The following is a 14,085-nucleotide window of genomic DNA, read 5'->3' as shown; positions in this document are numbered from 1 at the left end:
AGCAGTCCGGCAGGCAGTAGGAGGTTTTTTGTTTTTGTTTTTTCGCTTGGGGTGGCAAAAAAGCTAGAGCCGGCCCTGAAAGCATCAGTCCTCAGGAGACTGGACTATGGCATGGCACAGGCAGAGACCAGGAGGCACTGAGGTGCACCAGTGCCCGAGGGCAGGGGAATGATGAAGAGAAATACACCTAGTGACCCACCCCTCACACTGCAGGCGAAGGCAACACCCTCAGCCCCAAGCTCACTGCCAGCCTAGCTTGGGGGAGATTCCTGCCCCACCTCACATACAGCACTCGTTAGACCCTGAGCTTGTGAGCTAGACTCATCAGCCAAGAACCTGAGAGAGAGAGAATGGCTCTGGCCCGCCCCCAGTACCGAGTCTGCAATGGCGCCAGTGGTGCCAGGCCCACACCTGCTTGGCCTCCTCCCCCTGAGGCCCTGCCCAATGCTCGCTCCTCTCTGCCCCCTCCTTCCCTTGACCCCCGTTCACTCCTCTCCCCAGGCCAGGGCCCACAAAAGGTTAATCTGGCTCTGCCCTCCCGCTCCAATGCCCTATCTCCAGCCATGCTTTAGGAGATCTCTCTGATGCTTTAGGAGATCACCCCCTGTCCCCAGGGTACGCTGGGGGGAGGGAGCGAAATCTCTTCCTAACCCCTGCAGATGGCTAGCTGAAGCCATGAAGCATGAGGGTTCTTTAGTTTATTGTTGGTGCCACCACCAGAATCCATCCAGAGAACTGGAGATGCAGCAAGTAGCATGGAGGGAGAGAAACATGGGCACTGACCATGTTAGTGACCATTGAAGACCACGTCCTTCAATTCTAGAGCCAGGCTACGGCAGTGAGAATAGTGCCAGCCATTATTCCAAGGGTGAATAACCCCCAGCTTTGGGAGGGAATCAGCCATCCAAGGCACAGCCAGAGAAATAATGTCTCAAACTGAGTGACTGAGTTTCTTAGAAGCAGTAGGAGAATCTGTTCCTTGTGTGGAGAAACAGGGAGAAAAGCTTAGTAGCTGATCACACCCATTCCTTGTAATTCCCCCACAGGGAACTGCAGCTATTCAAGGCTAGGGGCAAGGTGAGCAGTCCAGAAAGCATGCAGGCCTGGTGCACAATTCAAAGCTAGGTCAGTGTAACTAGGTGCTAAGGTGGAGAAAAATCCACACTCCTGAGCGCAGTAGCTCTGCTGACCGAACCCCAGTGGAGACGCGGCTATGGAATAACACTTCCGGCTCCCTTCCTACCATCACTCGGGGAGGTGGATGGAAAAACAGTGATGGAAAAACCCCTTCTATGCTACTGAGCCTTTAGATCACGTGGGTCATGTGAAGTCCAGCTTTTCTGTGCAATCACAAGGGCTAGAAACATACTTCTTTAAAAATGTGAAAGCAGAGATTCTCACCTACCCACTTGACTCCTGGAGCTGGCGCTTTAAGACATAAAATATTATGAGACTCGATAAAAATTGTGAGGGTTGGCAACACGGAGTGCTGGAGGCAGAATGCCTCTTGGCGTTCCCATGTGCACACTGCTACATCCCTTGTAGAGTCGCAGTGTACCCATCTCCTGCTTGGCTGCTCAGCTCCGCTGCCCTGCCCCACCTCTGGGGCTCAGTGTCCACCTAAGGCAGCCTCAATGCAGGGTCTGCAGTTCTCCCTAGCCCCTGCACAAGCCACAGAAGGTGGGACAGATGTTCCCTTGCTCCTGCCATCTTCTGCTCTCCAGACCCTGCTCCCACAGATGCACTCGGCAGATTCTAGTGGCAGTGATGAAATCCATGATGTGTCTGCCCCTGAGAACGCCTGCAGGAGAAGCAGGTGTGCCAGTGGATGGTGGTTGCGGGCACCATGGGTGTTGTGAACTGTCTCCAATCAATTTCTCCTGCCGTCACAAGTACTATTTGAAACAGGTCATGAATAGCCGGCTGGGGACAGGAACCTGGCACTGGGGGTGGGGTGGGGAGGCAGGAGCAGAGAAGCAGCCCAAGGCACCTGCTAGGTGTCCCAGGCACAGGGCCAGGGAGTGAGCACTGGTCTGACAAGAGAGGAAGGAGGAGCCAGTGGTTAAGGTGTCTGCCTGGGGCTAAATCCCTGCTCCACAACAGAGCCTGGGGCAGATCACTGAGACTCTGTGTACAATAATGGCCTGCCCCACCTGGCAGGGGGTGGGGAGGGTAAAGACATTAGAAGACTGGGGGGTGCTAAGACCCCCTTTGCAAAGATGGGGCTCTAGAAGTACTGGGCACAGGGCCTGGGAAGAGCTTTCTGGAGGGCCATGCGCAGTGCGTGGGAAGTGCTGTTCATTTTTGTGGTGGAGGCAGATTGGGTGCAGGTGGGAATTTATTTCTGTGCATGACATTCCTCCCTTCCCCAGCCAGTCAGCCAACCAGTCACACCCGCAGTGGATTAAAGTCCATGTGCATTAGGCAGGGGCCGTGGGTCTCTTGTCCCAGGCTGGGGTCAGAATCTCAGTTTTCATTTCAAAGGAAAACTTGAAGCTCAGCCCCAAGTGGAACTGCTCTGGGGATGGCTTCCTGAGTCTGCAGACAGCCTGAAGCAGTAGCTCAGGGAGCGGGGAACAGCCCTATGCATCTCCATGGAGTGTTAGCACTCAGACCCTCTGCTTATACCAGCCCAGTGTGTGTGTGGGGGGGGGGGAAGGAATCCACTGCCTCCCCACAATGGCCCTGCTGGGGTAGTGTCAGCAGGGCCTCATCTGCTTAGGTGGGTGAGGGCTGAGTCCTCCCTCCTCTAGGACAGTCCCCAGTCCGCCTGAGATCCGGGGACACTGGGAATGGTGGGAGGTCTTGGCTGGCCCAAAGAGGAGTAGAGGTGAGACCCATGCTGGCCTATGGTTCTTCTCTGTGTGTGTTTGGGGTGAGACCATCACTTTCCACCTCCACCCCAAGCAGGGAAGGGACCATGAAGTGTGGGTGAGGGGCACAGAGCTTCTATCTGAGCTGCTGTCTCAGGCAGTGCCCCAGACTCCACTTCACTCCCCTCCCACGCATTTGCCCATCCATCATGCACAAGGGTCGGTCAGCAAGCAGAGCCTGGGCTGGGATTTGCGGTGGCCCAGGGAGCAGCAGATGGAGAAACTCCGGGGTGGTGTGTCTGGGGAAGTCTATAAGCTGGGAAGGGGCTAGGAGAAGTCACAGGGGGCATGGATCCTCCAGCACTGGTTGCAGAGTTCCTTGTAGGGACAGGCTCAGAGCAGCTTTGACAGAGCCAGGCCAGTGGGAAGGGATGTGGGGGAGGTGGGACAATATGGAAAGTAGTGGGGATGGGAGGACAGAAGCAGCACCACGGACTCAGCCTTCCCCATCCCCACTGTCCCTGTACCCCCAGCCCCCGAGTCACTCCCAAACCTACTGACTCCCACTGCACCTCCAGCCCCTTATCCCCAGAGAGTCCCCCAAATCACAGAGACCGTAAGCCCCAGAGAGCCCCCAAACCTCACTGCTATTTCACCCCCAGAGAGACCTCCAAACCCACTGAATCTCACTGCACCTCCATCCCCCATCCCCAGAAAGACTCCCCAAATCACAGAGACTCTAAATGCCAGGGACCCCAAGCCCACTGAATGCCACTACACCCCCAGTCCCAGAGAATCCCAAGCCCCATTGAATCTCACTGTACCTGTATCCCCAGAGACCCCCCCAGCCCCACTGAATCTCACTGTAGCTGTATCCCCAGAGATCCCCAAGTCCCACTGAATCTCACCATACCTGTATCCCCAGAGACCCCTTGAGCCCCACTGAATCTCATTGTATCTCTATTGCCAGAGACTTCCCAGCCCCACTGAATCTCACTGCACCTCCACCCCCATATTCCCAGAGACTCCCCAACTCCAGTGAAACTCACTGTAGCCATATCTCCAGAGATCCCACAGGTCTGCCAAATTTTGCTGCACCCCCATTTCCACATTCCCCTCAACTCACAGGATGTATTTTATTTTAATAATTTGAATGAGGCCTGCAGGCTCTTTTAAAAGGAATATGTGCAAATGGCTACATGAGTGAAAGGTTGAAGGTGTTGATGTGATGTGTTTATCAAAGAACTTGTGAATTATCTGTATCAAGTGTGTGAAAGTTTACATCAGCTGGGTTATGACAGACTCTCCCACTCCGTTTCTCCAGGCCACATTAAGCACTGGAGCTGGAGCAAGGGGGGTATTAATGAGGCACAACCCTGAAAAGGATTCCTTACAGAAATGGCCTGTGTCTGCCACTGCCCAGCTCCTGTGGGCGGAACTTAGCCCCATCCTTTAGCCTACTCCTGCCCCAGCTTGACATGTTTAAGGAGAGGGGCAGCTCTGTGTGGCGCTTCTTGCCTCCATCCCCCCCAGGTTCATTAGCTTGGCATCAGACGCTGGAAGAAAAGAAGCCCCAGTGGCCAGCCAGTTAGGAGAGATTCCAATTCTCCAGCTGAAATCCTGACCTCATTGAAGACAATGGCAAAACTACCAGTGACTTCAAGGGGGACTTCATCTGGAACCTTTATCTCTGGGCCGGTGTCTGTATGACTCTTGGCATGGCCCAAGCTTCTCAGAAAGGCTAGCAGGAATATGGGGATCTCCCTGCTGGGTATGGCGTGTGGCTGCCAATGACAGAATTACCCCCTAGAGCATCCCTCTTTCATGGGTCTCACATGTGCTAGGGACACTCGGCAACAGCTGCACACCTGGAGCATGTCATTGCCCAGAGATTCGCCTCCCAACTCTGCAGCAGTGAACAGTCAAGGAGCAGGCTGCAAGTGAGAGACTCAGAGGAAGGGTCTCTGATAGCTGGTCCTGGGGAGCTCTTTGTACCCAGCTCCTGGCTGTGCCTACAGGATCAGCACCATGTGTAGTGCTGGCTGGAGAAACTTCACCGGAACGACAGTCCATGCAGGGCCGGTGCTAGGATATTTCGCCCCCTAGGCGAAACTTCCAGCCACTGGACCAGCAAGCGCCAAGACTGATCCAAGGGCTTGTCTACACAGCATGTTGCAGCCCAGGGTGTGAATCTACAGCACATCAGTTTGCTATGCAGTGATGTCCCACGTGGATATTGCTACATGGCACTGAATGTTCCAGAAGCTGGAGCGGCTGCAGCAGTTGCCAGGGGATGTTACTGAGCAGCAAGCTGGCGTGCTGTCGATTCAGTCCCTAGCTTGCACCGTACCTTCCGGAGGAGCCAAGCCCCACGTGGGACGTGGCTAATGCTACAGAGAAGCAACAACTGCACACAAACAAATGATCACAGCGAAGGAACTGGACAGTGACTTGGAATGTGAGCTGAAATCAAACAAAACATTTTGCTCAACCTGAAGCAATTTTTTTTCAGACATTTCAGAATTGCCAGTGAACTGGAAAATCCATGATTCACCCGCCTGCACATCTCACAGCTCCGGCATAGCCAACGGAAGCCCTTCAGAGGCCTAGTAATACAGGTGTGAAAATTCGATTGACCTAGCTATGTTGCCCTGGGCTATGAAATGTGGTTAGGCTGACATTGGCATCCAATGAAGTGGGTTTTAGCCCATGAAAGCTTATGCTCAAATACATTTCTTAGTCTCTAAGGTGCCACAAGTACTCCTCGTTCTTTATAACCACCACTGTAAATGCAGCTAGATGGGCAGAAGAATTCTTCTGTCGACCTAGCTACTGCCTCTCGGAGAGGTGGATTACCAACCCCTCCTGTCAACGTAGGAAGCAGCTGCACTGTGGCATGGCAGCGCTGCAGCAGGGTCTCTGTAGTGTAGCCATACCCTGAGTCTCCAGACTGCATATGTTGTAGCTGTTCACTCTCTTGACATAGGCAAACCCCTCTGTAACTCTGATCAGCCCAGTAGCTTTTCTCCCTGCGCTACAGATATGGTGGCCCAAATTCAGTGCTCCACGAAAGCAGTCCTTGTTATGATCTGGCAGACTGATATAATTTCTAGGGCTATCAAGTGATTAAAAAAATTAATCATGATTAATCACACTGTTAAACAATAACAGAATACCATTTATTTCAATATTTTTGGATGTTTTCTACATTTTCAAATATATTGATTTCAGTTACAACACAGAATACAAAGTGTACAGAAATATTTGCACTGTAAAAAATAAAAGAAATAGGGTTCTTCAATTTACCCAATACAAGTTCTGTAGTGCAAGCACTTTATCATGAAAGTTGGACTTATAAATGTAGAATTATGAACAAAAAATAACCGTTCAAAAATAAAACAACATAAAACTTTTGAGCCTGTAAGTCCGCTCAGTCCTATTTCTTGTTCAGCCAATCAAGTTTATTTACATTTCCAGGAGATAATGCTGCCCACTTCTTGTTTACTATGTCACCAGAAAGTGAGAATAGGCATTCGCATGGCACTTTTGTAGACGATGTCACAAGATATTCACGTGCCAGATGTGCTAAAGATTCACATGTGTCTTCATATTTCAACCATCATTCCAGAGGACATGCATCCATGCTGATGACGGGTTCTGCTCGATAACAATACAAAGCAGTGCAAACCAATGCATGTTCATTTTCATCATCTGAGTCAGATGCCGCCAGCAAAGGGTTGATTTTCTTATTTGGTGGTTTGGGTTCTGTAGTTTCTGCATCAGAGTGTTGCTCGTTTAAGACTTCTGAAAGCGTGCTCCACATCTCGTCCCTCTCAGATTTTGGAAGGCACTTCAGATTCTTAAACCTTGGGTCAAGTGCTGTAGCTATCTTTAGAAATCTCACATTGGTACCTTCCTTGTGTTTTGTCAAATCTGCCATGGAAGTGTTCTTAAAACGAACAACATGTCTTGGGTCATCATCTGAGACTGCTATAAAATGAAATATATGGCAGAATACAGGTAAAACAGCAGGAGACATACAATTCTACCCCAAGGACTTGAGTCACAAATTTAATTAATGCATTATTTTTTAACGAGCATCATCAGCATGGAAGCATATCCTCTGGAATGGTGGTTGAAGCATAAAGGGGCATACGAATGTTTAGCATATTTGGTACATAAATACCTTGCAATGCTGGCTATAAAAGTGCCATGGAATGCCTGTTCTCACTTTCAAGTGACATTGTGAATAAGAAGCAGGCAGCATTATCTCCTATACATGTAAACAAATTCATTTGTCTTAGTGATTGGCTGAACAAGAAGTAGAACTGAGTGGACTTTTAGGCTCTAAAGTTTTACATTGTTTTGTTTTTGAGTGCAGTTATGTAACAAAAAAAATCTACATTTGTAAGTTGCTCTTTCACGATAAGGAGATTGCACTACAGTACTTGTATGAGGTGAATTGAAAAATATGATTTCTTTTGTTTATCATATTTACAGTGCAAATATTTGTAATCAGTAATAATAATATAAAGTGAGCACTGCACACTTTGTAGTCCGTGTTTTAACTGAAATAAATATTTTTGAAAATGTAGAAAAACATCCAATAATATTTAATAAATTTCAATTGGTAGTCTATTGTTTAACAGTGTGATTAAAACTGCGATGAATTGTGATTAATTTTTTTAATTGCAATTAATTTTTTGAGTGAATTGCATGAGTTAACTGTGATTAATTAACAGCCCTAATAATTTCCCCTGGGCTTGTTTATTAGACTCATTTTCATGCAAGCTCAAATCTTATAGGGTTTTTTCCTTTCGTGTCTCTCCATTGTTATATTACTGCAGCCCACGTGATTCCCAACGTCTTACTTGCTGTCAGTGCCTTCTAGGGCATTAGCCAGCAACACAGACATCAGAAACCTTGGGAGTTTTAGCTCTAAGATGCATTGTTTAATGATTACCCATGTTAAACTCCTTCCGCTTCGTCTCAGGCCCCCGCTGACCCCATGCCATGGGAGCCGGGCTGCAGCTGATCCTTTCTAAGGTATTAACAGTGGATCCAATTTTAGTAGTGTCAGCAAATTTCACCACCTTCCCCCAAGTCATTTATAATCGAATTGGAAAGCTACAGCCCTGGCACTGACTCTGTGGCCGCCCACTGGTATCTGCTGATATCAACAATGACCTGATGTCCTTTTAACCAGGTAGTTTTCGGGTTTATATCCCTGAACTCCACAGCAGCAGGGGTTCTCTGTGTATTAGTTAAATCACACTGTTTACAGGGTGCCATAATCACAGCCTATAAGTATTAACATGAGGAACAAATATTTAATAACAGGCTCTTCAGTCTAGCAGAGTAAGGTCTAACATGATCTCATGGCTGAAAGTTGAGGCTAGACAGATTCAGACTGGACATACAGATTCAGACTGTATGTTTTTAACAGGGAGGGTAATTAACCACTGGAGCTATTTACCAAGGGTCATGGTGGATTCTCCATCACTGACAATATTTAAATCAAGATGGGGTGTTTTTACTAAAAGACCTGCTCTAGTTCAAACAACAGTTATTCCAGGGAAGTTCTCCAGCTGTGTCATACAGGAGGCCAGATTGCGTAATCACCATGGCCCCTTCTATGAATTTCCATTTATAACCCATCTCCTTAGCAAGTCCCACTAGGCTGCAGTTCATAAGAGATCCAGAATCTGACTTGGGGGATGGGAGTTCCTGGGTTTGTATGAGCCAGGAGCTCACACAGGAAAAAGGTTTGAAGTCTAAGAGGGTGTAAATGTCAAGGAGTCCAGGAGGAATCACCCAGCATGTGAAAGGGGCCCAGAAGGGATTAGGATGAGAAGTGATGGGGAAAGGAAAGAAGGGAACATGTGGTTCATCCCCAAGGGGTGGAAGCCCCCAGTACTGCAACATTAAAAAGAAGCCGGCACCAAGCCAGGGGGAACTGACTGTGCCCTTGGCTCTCACAGCTCCCGTAGGAGCCATGCTGCCAGGGGCTCCATGCAGCCCCACATCGCAGAGGGATGAGTAGCATAAAGGGCTGGGGAGGGCAGGGCAAGAAATTGTTGGAGGCTGGATGAGCACTGAATGAGGCAGGGTCTAGTGGAAAAAACAGTCTGTGATCACGTAATTAACAAGTGTCTCATGGTGTCTTCGCACAAGAGGGATGAATGAAAGTAGCACAAGCAACCTTAATTCTGTCATTTACCAATTTCTGAGTGCTTGACATTGCAACCTGAATTGCATTTTTAACATAGGGTGTTAATGTTTTAATGTCATTTCCTACATTTTAAAAAAAGTAAATGGAATAAACAGAAATTCCACCATGCAGAACCAGGCTGTTGCCAGTACAAGTAGCCATCCAGCACTCAAGCTAATGGGCTGACTGGTAGCAGCAGGCGGCTTGCAGGGGGATGAGACACATGGTTTGTCAGTGGGTTTCACAACTACTGGCTGACACCAGAGGACTGTTGGGACTCAGGAATGTTAGGTTTGATTCCAGGTTCTGGAGAGGAGTGCGCTCTAGTAGTTACAGACCTTTCCACCCATGTTCCCTGCCCTTGCCTCCTCATCTGCTCCTATTTCTGCTTCTAGCCCTCATTCTTTATCCCTTTGCCTTAAAGAAAAGCTACTTCTTGTTTCACCTCCATGATGCCGAGGCACCAGCTGGAGCAGTCACTTGAAGGGCACTGAGAGATGGTCTGCCTTCCTTTTCTCAGTTTCAGTGGATCAGCAGCTTCCAGCAGCCTGGAGGATCAATTGCACATAAAGTCCTGCTAAGCCCCTGCAGCCCTAGAATGGAGCATGCTCAGTCACTTGGGGGTGGGGGGTGGCACATGTGCAGTGAGAGTGACCAGATGTCCCGATTTTAGTGCAGTCCATTCATACCAAGGAGGCGTGAGGGCTGGAACATGCTCAATGTGGACAGAATATTTAGAAAATGTAGCTGCCAAACTCTAAGAAACCATTAGTGAACATGTGTTTACTGTATTTGCCAAGGGCTTATCATTTGGCTGATTTTCATTGGGATGGCAAAAGGCACCTCATTGACCTTAGGGCAACTCCCCGTACCAAATTTCAAGTCCTTGCTTCAAAGCACAGAGGCCCTGGACCTTCTCAATGAAACAGTTGTAAGGAATTTTTAACATGGAAAAACTAATGCATTAGTCCCTAATCTTATTCTTGGAAATGGCTGAACATTTTTTTGCTGAACTGTTCCAGAACAACTTCTCCTGAGGCATAAGCATGGAAAACTTTAGCCATTTTGGAGCAGTTAGAAGCAACTGAAAATAGGGTCTTCTTACGGAGCGTGTCAGGCAACTTCAACTGTAGGTGGCACTACCAACTTCTCCTGTAATGAGAGTCATGTGGCCATATCCCAGTTCATTGCCTATCCCATGGACAACTTATCCCTTGGTGTTTTAAGATTGAGAAAAGAAGAAATTATCCCTATGAACAGCAATTGGGGGAAAAAAATAAGGCCAAAAGTTTTGAGTCTGGTGCTTAAGGTTAAGCACCTAAAGAAGTGGCCAGGTTCTCAGAGGAGGACCCCAGCAGTGGCCACTGACTCCAACGAGGCCAAGAGTGGAAGGTAGTGGGTAAAAGCCACAGTTAGTGAGCTCTCTTCCTTGTCACATCCCACGGAGCCATCCGGAGGCAGCATTGCCTTTGTGGTGAATGGAGTTAAGAGGTAGATGGGTATGGAGGAGTGTGCCCCTAGAGAGGACAATAGCTGAGAGCTGTCATATCCCAGCAGTTCTCTGCTGCTACTGCTGCTGTAGAGCGTGCAACCTCTACAGGACATTTTTTCCACCTGATTGTACCTAAAAAGGGGAACAACCTGCTAAACTGGCCCCATCCCAAACAGGATGTTGGGATAAACCTTCCTTCCACTCACCACTGTCTCTCATCCTTCCGACTTCTACTGCCGTGGGTTTGACCCAAGTACCAGTGGACTCCCAGTTGCAGATGCACTGGCATAAATAGACCATCTAATCAGACATGCAGAATACTGTTCAATTGTATTGCTATGTTCCTATGCTGCACAGTGCACTCATCCCTGCAGGATTTGGGATCATGCAATATTAGAGCTGTGGCTTTCAGAGCTCAGCTCATTTTCCCACAGGGAGATGAAACAAACGAAAGAAGAAGGAGACAACAAGGGAGCAGACATTTCCATGTGGTTTTAGTCCAGGACTTCAACCACTGCAGAGACATAAACTCTCTGCTCCCATCCCCACCCCAGACAGTAGAACCGGAGACAGACAGCTGTTGCCATCACAAAGAATGTTCCTTTGGCCAGAAATGGCTCATACTCAGGGCTGCATAGCTCTGTCAGCTAGGGGTGAGATTTTTTGCTGATATCATTATGCTGGTAAAAATTCTCTTGTAGATGCAGTTATCCTGGGATAATGGTGCTCATACCAGGATAGCTTAGGACAGATCTATACTACACAGTTTTGGTGTCATAGCTATGTTGGTTAGGAGTGTGAAAAAATCACCCCCAACAGACAGGGCAAAACCCCACATTTAGATGCAACTTACCCCTACAAAGCAGAGTTGTTTGCCAGGGTAGTGCATGGCATTCAGGGGAGAGGTTTAACTAGATCAGAAGACAAACTCCACGGTTAGAGCTCAACTGACAACGCCACTGTCGAGCAGACTAGCCCCCACTCCAGTTCCTCAGCTTCCGTCAGTACCCTGGCCGGAGCACTTCTACACCAGTATCATGGCATCTACACTAGAGGTGGGGCTTTGCTGCTTTCTCTAGGCTGGTATAGTTAAAGCAGCAACATTTGTAAGTGTAGACGAGGCCATAGTTTCACATACCAAGTGACTTTTATAGAGAGAGTTTCAGCCAAATGGTGACTAGCCATTGTTGAGTATACCAGTGAGACAAACATCCTGGCCAAATGCTCCTCTTCCATCTGCTTATCTGAGTGGAGGCGGGGGCCCAGTTGGGGGCTGACGAGTGGGGGGGAGTCAGGGCAGGTGCACGGATGTTTCACGCCCTAGGCAAAACTCCCAGTTTGCACACAAACACCCCCGAGCCCTGTGGCAGCTCTCTGCCCACCCCCCCTGCCCTAAGTCAACCCCCTGCAGCAGATCCCCACCCCACCCTCCACCCTGAGGCACGCTCCCATAGCAGCTCCCCCACTCTGCCCTGAGGCGCCCCCCCGCGGCAGCTCCCCCCGGCCCGGGGAGCCGTGCGGCAGCTCCTCACCCCAGCTCACCTCTGCTCCACCTCCTTCCCTAGTACACCATCGCCGCTCCACTTCTCCCACCTCCCAGGCTTGTGGTGCCAATCAGCTGTTTGGTGCCGCAAGCCTGGGAGGGAGAGAAGCAGAGCGGGGCGGCGTGCTCAGGGGAGGAGGCAGAGCAGAGGTGAACTGGGGCAGAGAGTGGTTCCCTTGCGTGCTGCACCCCCTCTTACTTGCTGCAGGCAGCCCTCCCCGCACCCCCCTTCCCCAGGTCCCTCCACCTAAATGCTGCTGACGATTGGGGCTGCCTAAGATCCGGCTGCCGCAGTCACCACCGAAGGACCCAAGATGCCGCCCCCCCAAATGCTAGTGCCGGTCGCCTAATGGGTTGCACCAGCCCTGGGGGGTGGTTTGGTTTGAAGTCTGCAGCATGATTCCTCCATCCCCACCTCACCATGGTTGCCACTTAATGCTCAAAATGCGGGAAGAGTAAAGAGTTGCCTGGGGCAACTGCAATGATTTAGCAAACCTCGTGCCTCTGCTCCTTTGTCTGCAGCACAGACCAATCGATTCCATTGACATCCCAGTTTGGGCTACTAAATCTGCATGCAATTCCCATCGGGCCTGTTACTGCAACCCCAGAAAACAATCCTGGGGCATGCAATGCAAATCCCACTCCAGTTCCCTCTCTGCCTTGAATGGGAGTGCTGGACAACAGGACAGGCCCATTACCATTTGTGAGGCTGGCTGACTAAAGCAAAGACTGATATGCCTACCTTGGTGTCGTCTGTTTCTGACTGAGTGCTCGTTTCTTCATCGTAGAGGTCGGACTCCTCAGAGGCAATTGGCACTTGGACTGTCAGGTTAGGGTTGTTAATGAAATTCATCTGGTCCAGCTCATCCACAAACAATTGCTCTTTCCCAGCTACTCCATCCATATATTCCAACTTGGAATCCTGGCCTGAATCCATGTGGTTTAGCACATAGTTGTCTTTCTTATTATCCTCTTGTTCCTCGGCTGGCTCTCTCTTCTCCTTCCACCGCAAGTGAAGTAGCATGAGGACAATTCTCTTTACAAAGTCAATCGCCCTGGTGATCCTGCCGATAGCAATCTGCAAATTGTTCATCTCGCCATCATCCTCAGAAGCTGCAAGGCTATCGGCGCTGAAGGAGCTCAGCAGCAAAGCTAAGAAAAGATTCAGGACCTGGAGGGAACAAAAGCAGACACCAGTTTTAGTGTCAGACATGAGCACAGTCCTAGGATCTAGGTCAGGCGGGGATCTCAATATTTGCTATGGTGTGGACCACGCCTTACTAAGACAAAATCTCATATGGACACCACCCTCTCGTTTGTGACTGTGTGTACCTGACCCTCCCATCCGCAATTGCCTGTGACTCTGACAGCAATTGCTTCCCTCTGGAGGAGTCACAGTAGGAAAGTGCGGATCCATTTGTAAGGGAAGGTCTTCACTGCTTGGTTGACCCAAGTGATCAACACCCAGGTCTGAGCACCTGGTGAGCCTTGCCCAGGAGTGAGCATCTCTGCTGCAAAGTGATGTGCCTTTCCTTGGCTGAAGCATCTTGGAGTCTTTCCCATGCAGGTGTGCTCATTGTGGGAGAACTTGTCCGCCCTGGGAGACAGGGAGAATTGTGAGAAGATAGCGCACTGTTTTCCCCTGTGTCCTCGCCGCAAAGCAGGTGGGTTCCAGCTTGAGTTAAAGCAGGGCCCAGGTTAACTGCGCTGTGCAGATATAGCTTCAGTATCTTTAATGCAACATAGTGTGGTGTTGCTTCTGTAAAAAGGTCTGTCACCCCATCGCCTTCTGGTGTTCTGTGCTGCTATTTCGTCTCCATCTCCATCTTTTCTGTGCCCAATATCCCCTGCCTGGTCTGTTCCCAGAGCTGGCCCACTAGGCTTGGTGCCCTTCTTCCCATATTCCCCTGGACATGCTGCCCAGCTGCCTCATTCCTTCCTCCCCTGCTGGTGGCCCCCATTTCTCTTTCTCAGTTCCATCTGCCTTTCCAGCCCCACAGGCTCTTCTCTGCAGTGAAGAGCCTAG

The 14,085-nt window shown here is 49.6% G+C and overlaps 1 protein-coding gene across 2 annotated transcripts in view; it reads right to left on the bottom strand.

Moving 5' to 3' along the window:
- SCN4A (sodium voltage-gated channel alpha subunit 4) overlaps positions 1 to 14,085 on the bottom strand; it is a 171,853-nt gene that overhangs the window by 32,995 nt on the left and 124,773 nt on the right. For both annotated transcript variants that reach the window (XM_050935059.1, XM_050935058.1), the window contains exon 16: positions 12,802 to 13,230. In XM_050935059.1, the coding sequence (XP_050791016.1) occupies positions 12,802 to 13,230 (429 nt within the window). The remainder of the gene's footprint in view (positions 1 to 12,801; positions 13,231 to 14,085) is intronic.

This window comes from Gopherus flavomarginatus, chromosome 25, assembly GCF_025201925.1.
Source record: "Gopherus flavomarginatus isolate rGopFla2 chromosome 25, rGopFla2.mat.asm, whole genome shotgun sequence".
NCBI lineage: Eukaryota > Metazoa > Chordata > Testudines > Testudinidae > Gopherus > Gopherus flavomarginatus.
This window is presented reverse-complemented; position numbering and strand designations above follow the sequence as displayed.